Below are 8,479 nucleotides of genomic sequence, written 5' to 3'. Positions count from 1 at the left end.
TGTTTTTAAGATTTTGACTTCGTTTTCATTGCATTTATGGGCTTGTTCTCATCTGAATCAACCATCAAATCCATTTGTAGACCTTTTCAAGGAAGTTCTTTAGTACAAGAATCATACAAAGCTATCAACTCCTAAAAGATAAACAAGGAGAGAAGTTGTGTGGTACCCTTTGTACTTTCCCCTTTTCGCTTCTAAATTTAAGTTTTTTTGGCATACTCTTGTTCAAATTAGCCATCAACTTATGAAGATTTTGTTCACGAATCTCTTAGAATCATGAATATTTTTGGTATATTCTCCATTCAAATGAATCTAGATTCATTTGGTTCATCTTCCTATTGCTACATTCTTTCCTATTGGTACATGAATCATCTGAATTCATATTTGAGTATTAGTGTTGTCTTAATTCTTGTCTAAGAATTAGTATTATTATGCTATATAAAGAGATGTGAAGTCAGTCATTTTGAATTTTTCTAAAAGATAAAGTTGTAAGAGAGACTTTGTAGTGTGAGAATCTGAAAGATACAATGTAAACACTTTGATTATAACGATTGACTAACACATGTGGATGTATGAGCTTTTCTCCGAACCACGTAAATTTTTATGTCTGTTTGCTTAGTTTCTGTTTGAGAGTATCCAAAACTCCAAAAATGAGCTCGAAAATTTGAATGAAGCTTTGATCATTCATCAATTTTGAAGGTGAAGGACCCACATGAATGAATTCCCTATAGAACACACAAATACACTCATAGCCTAAAACAAACCAAAATGTCGTCTTCCCCTAAAATTCCAACCTCAACGCTCCGTCTTCCATGGAAGCACCGTCTAATGCTTCGTCTCGGTACTATAGCCACCAACACCTTTTGCCGATCCGATTTCACCATCAACCGTTGGCTCACCGGAATCCTTGACCGGAGAACCCCCCCCTCTTCCAAACCAATAGACGGCGTCTCCTCTTCCGATCTCCTCATCGACAAATCCCGCAACCTCTGGGTTCGAATCTTCACCCCCATCGACGATGTTCAATCCCTGCCGGTGATTTTCTATTACCATGGCGGCGGCTTCGCTTTCTCTTACGCTGATTCATCTCTTTACCACACCACCGCTCACCAATTTGCCAAACAACTACGCGCCGTCGTGATCTCCGTTAACTACCGCCTCGCTCCGGAGTTCCGATTCCCGTGCCAATACGACGACGGATTCGACGCATTGAAATTCATAGACGAAATCGATGATGGGACATTACCGGCGAGCGCAGATTTGGGGCGTAGCTTCATTTTGGGGGAAAGCGCCGGGGGGAATCTGGGGCACCACGTGGCAGTGAGAGCGAGCGAGTACGCTTTCAAGAAACTGAAATTAATTGGGTTTATAGCGACGCAGCCGTTTATCGGGGCAGAGGAAAGAACAGAGTCGGAGATTCGGCTATGCAATCAGCCGCCGTTGAGTCTGAAACTTACGGATTGGTTTTGGAAGGCGTTTTTGCCAGTTGGGTCAGACCGAGACCACGCGGCGGCGAATGTTTTCGGGCCGAACGGAAGGGATATTTCGGGAGTGGAGAAGTTTCCGGCGACGGTGGTGTTAGTGGGAGGGTTTGATTTGCTGCAGGATGGGCAGAGGAGGTATTATGAGGGGCTGAAGAGAATGGGAAAGGAAGTGAAGATGGTGGAGCTTCCAAACGCCATTCATGGCTTCTTTTGCTTCCCCGATCTGCCGGAATATTCCTCCATGATTCAGGCGGTGAGGGATTTCATCGCCGCCCAATGGCAAAACTGTAAAAAGAAAGGACTCGTAGTTTAATAAATTTCATGTGTCGTCGCATTACTGTCAGTGCACGTTATCCCTATTTTATTTTATTTTTTATTATTATTACTTTCTCTTTGTTCTATAATATTGGTGGATCCTCTCAATTATATCTCCATTTAATTTTTTTTTCAGTATTTAATTAACATATTAAGATCTTAAAAGTTATTGTATCACGAAAATTATTAACAATTATTATGTTTACAAAATTTAACGTTATTTATTACATGAAAAGTATTATTGACAATCTTGCATATAATGCAAGATAAACGTGGAGTTCTTAGTTGTTACCTTTTTATTTGTATATTTTTTATTTCATGATTATTTTCATGAAATAATCAAAGTTGTATATCTATTATTTTTTATTTTATGGTTTTTCTTGATGAATTAGATCTGAAATTAGATTAAAATGTTTTAGGAAGTCGTTTTTGTACTCCTTTTGTGAAGAAATTCAGAGGTGAAACTCATTAAAAATCGAAGTTCCAATTGAACTTCAAAAATGGTGAGTTATGAATTTTTAGCGAACTTTGAACGCATTTATTTCTCTCCATAGTCGTCAATGAAATAAAATAAAATCTATTTTTGTTGGAAATCTAGATTAAAGCTTTAGTTTTGGTGAACCAATTGAGTTAAATTGAATTACATCTAAAAAGATACAAACATTGGAAGAAACTAGGAAACACATAAAATAGTGAAATATTTGGGAAATAATTCATGAAACTCAAAAAAGCACGTGAAACGCATAGATAGGGTAGGAACGAATGCGTCAGGCGAAGTCGTGGGTATGTGTTAGGTGGGTGGTGGGTGGGGGGTGGGGGGATGTACGCATCGGGTACTAGCGACGACTGTGTCGACATACCAAAATTGTGAGGAATTATGTTCGCAAGGATTCGAATGCACGCAACAAGGGTTTGAGGAGCAAACAAGCGAATGGTACGTGTTGTCAAGGTCATGCTTGTCTAGGGTGTGTTGCTCATGGGTGCATCTCATGCCACATCGAACTTTTTTTTTTTTTTTAATTTCATGTTGTATTGTCTTACTATTGTATTTTTTGTTTGTAAGTCTTCTTAGCGAATTCATTTCTAGGTATGCTAGACCTAAATCGCCTCAAAATGAACTATAGGGGGGTGTGACTAGTTGTCAACTCATCTCCCTGATTTTGTATGAGCGTTCAGTGAAATCACGTTTAGGCCTGCCAGACGGGAATCACCTCAAAATATACTATAGGAGGATGTGACTGGTTGTCAAATTCTTCTTACCCGGAAAGTTATATGTTATTTAAGCCATTGTGTTGTCTTTTACTTATAGTTATATAACATTGTTTTCAAATTTGGCTTGACTCGCTTGGTGTTGGAAGTGAGTGTTGCACAATTGCAAAGTTCGGTGCCAAGAAAAGTGTGATTGTGACAAGTTGTATTAGAGCTTTGTTAGTTTCTTGACGCATTGAGACCGAAACAATGTCAACGAAAAAATCAACACCCAAATCACAAGCCGACTGACTTACCTTGATAGAGGAAAAAATGTTGTTCCTCAAAGAAGTCCCTAATACTGCTCGCTTCCTAGAACGATGAGTGACAAAATTGAATGAAAAAGTCGAGAGAATCAATACAATGGGCAATCACCTAGATGGGTGTCGATAAAAGAACTGATGTTTAGGGTGGTCATGCTAGAAGAAAGAGTCACCCAAAAAAGTAGCTCAAGATCTGTTGGTAGCCCTGAAAACTCTGTCGCACACAAGGAAGGACGTGACAAAGAGCTTGACAAGTTATAAAAGACCATGATGAAGTTGTTCAATGAATTAACTGATGAATTCAAAACAACGATTGATTTCATCAAGGGAGAGATAACTGTATGAACACCCGAATGAGTATGACAATGTGGGTCGTGGAGAATCTCACCCCAGGGCAAACTTATGCAAGACTTAACAAATTGAAGTTCCTGGATCCAAGAGCCTTTAAAAGGAATCGAGATGCCAAAGAATTGGAAACTTTATCTTTGACGTAGAATAGTACTTCAAAGCTAAAAGAGTCTGCATCGAAGATATAAAAGTTACGGTAGCCACAATACATCTTGTAGACAATGCAAAACTTTGGTGGTATTCGAAACTGAACGATATTCAAAATGGGTTATGCACCATCGACTCATGTGAAGACCTCAAGAAAGAGTTGTAGACTCAATTATTTTCCGAAAATGTTAAATTCATATAAAAAAGAAAACTGCGAGAACTGAGACAGACTGAAGGCATAAGGGACTACGTTAAATAGTTCTCAACTTTGATGCTAGATATCGGGGATATGTCGAAAAAAGACAAAATATTCTACTTTATAGACGGATTGCAACCATGGGCCAATACAAAAAAAAAAAAATATGAACAAAAGGTTGAATACTTAGCCACGACAATCGTTGGTGCAAAAAGACTCCTAGACTTTGGGCAGAAACTAGTTTCCAAAGAAAGAATAAACAAACCCAGCGCCAGGAACAAATCATATAAGCCACTGAGTCAGTGGAATGAAGGTCCCACGGACCAAATGGAGGCAATGACCGATCAAATGGGGGAATGGATAGACCTCCTCAGAATACTAATGTTGGACCATCTTGAAGAGCCTATCCTCAAAAGAACTATTCAACAACACCATTACAGTATCTGTTGTGTAAAGACCCCTACAAATAGCCCTAATGCTTTCATCGGGTGTCCCTCAGTGCACTCCAAGTGTCTATACAAGAGAGCAAAGACACGAGGGTCGAGCTAGCAATAGAAAAAAGGAAAGACCAAGACAACCTGAGAATGGGTGCGCTTAAGTTCCTGTTAGCCATTCAAAGGAAGGTTGACCCGAAGAAAGTAATGGAGAAGGAGTTGATGTTCATAGATGCGACAATAACTCCGGACCAAGCAAGAGCACATTGATAGACTCAGGCGCGACTCATAATTTCATTGTTGACCAAGAAGTTCGAAGATTGGGACTCACCATAGAGAAGGACACTGGAAAAATGAAAGTTGTTAATTCTGAAGCCCTACCAGAGTTTCTAAAAGAGTCCCTTGAAATTAGAGGCTTAGTTAGGACAAATGGATCTTGTCATTGTTCACATGGATGACTTCGAATGGACTTCGAATGGACAAATGGTACTTGGAATGGACTTCCTTCTGTAACACAAAGTCATCCCAATTTCATTGTCGAAATGCCTAGTGATTATCAATCGCAATCCCATAGTAATCCCTACAAGCATCAAACAACCAGATAATCTTAGAATCATCTATGCTATGCAATTGAAATGAGGGCTCACACGAGAGGAGTCCACATTTATGGTTATACCTTTGATGGAAGATGTGACCACTGCCGAAACTATTCTGAGTGAAGTTAGGGATGTCGTAGATAGTTATGCTGACATAATGCCAGAGAGCTTGCCACAAAAAATACCACCTTATCAGGGGTATTGATCACGAAATTAAACTCCCTAGGGTTAACCCTCTAGTGAAGAATGCATATTAGATGGCTCCCCCAAAGCTAGCAAAACTGAGGAAGCAACTAGATGAGTTGTTGGCTGCAGGATTCATCTTCCCCGCAAAGGCACCCTCTGTTTCCCCCCGTACTATTTTAAAAGAAGAAGGATGGGTCATTACGTCTGTGTATAGACGATAGAGCTTAAAACAAGGCGATTGTACGTAACAAGTACCCCGTACTGATAATATCTGACCTGTTTAACTAGCTTCACAGGGCCAAATACTTCGCAAAGTTGGACTTACGATCAAGTACTATAAAAGTATGCATTGCTGAGGGAGATGGGCCAAAGACCACGTGCGTAACAAGATATGAGGTCTTTAAATTTTTAGTAATGCCCTTCGACCTGATGAACGCCCCAACTACATTTTGTGCGTTGATAAACTAGGGTTTCCACGAGTATCTGGATTAATTCGTCGTTGTATACCTCGATGACATAGTTGTATAGAGCGCAACACTAGAAGAACACAAGATGCATCTGAAGCTAGTGTGTGTCAAGCTACGACAGAATCAGTTATATGTCAAGAAAGAAAAATGTGTCTTTACATAAACATGCATAAACTTCCTTGAACATGTCATGATGTAGACAAATCAGCATGGATAACGATAAGATAAAAGCTATCCAAGATTGAAAAACTCCCACTTTAGTATTCGATATACGATCCTTCTTGGATTGACAAACTACTATAAGGGATCTTTGAAGGGTTTTCACGAAGAGCCACCCCATTAACAAAACTCCTAAAGAAAGACCACCTTTGGTTGGGGTAAAATGAATGTGAAAAGGCCTTTGAAGATTTGAAGACAACCATGACCAGAGGCCCTGTCCTTGGCTTGGTAGACATTTCGGAGCCCTTTGAAATAGAGATAGATGCATCTGACTTTGCTATTGGCGGTGTCCTTATCCAATAAGTCCACCCCATCACCTATGAAAGTTGGAAGCTCAATGATGCAGAAAGAAGGTACACGGCCTCCAAAAAGGAAATACTCGCCATCATCGATTGCCTTAGAGTCTGGAGACAATATCTTTTGGGATCGCGCTGTTGGGATATGGAGCTTGAGAACTATTTATAATAAAAAAAAAATATGTTAGATATTTTATGGGTGGTTAAATCTTTTAAAGCTATATTTAGTAAATTGAAACCATATATATATCTATGTACTTTCTCCATTCTCTATTGTTATACGAAGTTATCAATATAACCTTTAGCCAATATTTCTCTCTGCACTTTATCTCCCCTATTTCTTTGTGTTCATCTTGATCGAGCGTATGCGTTGTTGTGCGATCCTAACAACTAGTATTAGAGCTAGGCGAAATTCACCACGATCTATGAAGATGTAAAGTTCAAATATTGCAATTGAGAAGTTCGATGAATCCAATTTTAGTTTCTAGAAGATGCAAATTGAAGATTATCCGTACCAGAAAGATCTTTACGACCCTATTGGTGGTGAAGCCAGATACCATGACTAGGAGTAGTGGAATCTCAAGGATCGTCAGACCTTAGGGTTGATCAGTTGACGTTGTCCAGAAACGTGTCGTTCAACATCATCATGGAGAAGACGACATCAAACATATTGAAGGCATTTTCAAATATGTACGAAAAACCGTCAGCTATGAACAAGGTGTATTTGATGCGGAGGTTGTTCAATCTACAAATGTCTAAAGGTGGATCTGTTGCGGATCATATAATTGAATTCAATATGATTGTAAGCCAACTGAGTTTTGTGGAAATTAATTTCAAAAATTTCAAACATGAAATTAAGGCACTGATTTTGATGTCATCTTTACCCGAGTTGTGAGATATTGTTGTTGCCGCGATCAACAGTTCTCGAGGATTTGAGAAGCTGAAGTTCGATGAAATTTGAGATGTAGGTCACAACTATAGTATTTGCAAACGAGAAATTGGAGATTCATCTGGTGGTGTTCTAAGTGTTGATGAAAAGGGAATAAGTAAATCGAAGGGGCTAAACAAGGGCGACCAAAATCAAAGAACTGTGAAAACTATCCAAACAGGCCAAACGTAACGTGTTGGAATTGTGGAGAAAAAAGTCACTTTTCGACCGATTGTACAAGACCAAAGAGGAAGCAGGATCACAAATCAGAAGATGATGATGATTCAATAAATTTAGCAGAAGACATTGGGGATGCTCTAATCCTTAGTGTGGACAGTCCGATTAAATCCTGGATTTTGGATTCAGGTGCATCTATTCATTCGTCTCCAAATAAAAAGTTGTTCCGAAATTTCAAGTCTGAAAATTTTAAGAAGGCGTATCTTGCCGACAACAAAGTCTTGGAGATTTAAGGAAAGGGGGATGTCTGCATAAAAACTCCAGCAGAAAATAAGTGAACATTAAAGAATATCAGATATATTTCAGTCTCAAGAAGAACCTGATCTCTATTGATTAGTTAGATAGCACAAGTAATGCAACAGAATTTAGGAAGAGTTCGTGGAAGATTGTGAAGGGTACTATGGTGATAAAATGTGACACAATATCTGGAACCTTATACACCATAGGGTGTATGAACATGACTGTTGTTGCTGAGAGTGCTTCAAATTCAAGTCTATGACATAATAGACTTGGACATATGAGTGTCGAATGAATGAAGATGTTTGGTGCGAAAAGAGTTTTGGAAGGTCTGAAATTTGTTGATATGAGTCATTGTGAGAAGTGTTTTATGAGCAAACAGAAACGAGTTAGCTTCACAAGGATGTTAGAAAGTTGAAGAGTTCAGTTAGAAATAGTCCATACACATGTTTGAGGACCATCCCCAATTCCATTACTTCGCATATCAAAGTTTTACGTCACCATCATTGATGATTTCAGTAGGAAGTTATGAATTTATTTCATGAAACACAAGTCAGATGTGTTTGCCACCTTCAATAAGTAGAAAGTTGAAGTTGAAAATAAGATTGCCTTGAAGATCAAATGTCTAAGGTCTGACAATGGAGGAGTTCTATGTCACCTTCGTTGATGATTTCAGCAAGAAGATATGAATTTATTTTCTGAAACACGGGTAAGATGTAATAATAGCCCAAATAAATAAATAAATAAATATAAAGAATTACTTAAAAAAAAATAATAATAACAAAAAAAACTTACCGACCTCTCTCCACTAACCTCTCTTCCCAATCTCATTCTCTCTCCTCAACCCACGATATAAGCACAAAAGTAAACAAAAAAAAAAT

The 8,479-nt window shown here is 38.7% G+C and overlaps 1 protein-coding gene across 1 annotated transcript; it reads left to right on the top strand.

Moving 5' to 3' along the window:
• Positions 1–703: 703 nt before the first annotated feature.
• LOC111471943 (probable carboxylesterase 18) lies at positions 704–1,913 on the top strand. Its single transcript, XM_023117622.1, has one exon. It carries the CDS (start codon positions 766–768, stop codon positions 1,792–1,794), a length of 1,029 nt encoding a protein of 342 aa, XP_022973390.1. The 5' UTR covers positions 704–765; the 3' UTR covers positions 1,795–1,913.
• The last annotated feature ends 6,566 nt before the right edge of the window (positions 1,914–8,479 follow it).

Source organism: Cucurbita maxima, unplaced genomic scaffold, assembly GCF_002738345.1.
Source record: "Cucurbita maxima cultivar Rimu unplaced genomic scaffold, Cmax_1.0 Cma_Scf00061, whole genome shotgun sequence".
Classification (NCBI taxonomy): Eukaryota; Viridiplantae; Streptophyta; class Magnoliopsida; order Cucurbitales; family Cucurbitaceae; genus Cucurbita; species Cucurbita maxima.
This window is presented reverse-complemented; position numbering and strand designations above follow the sequence as displayed.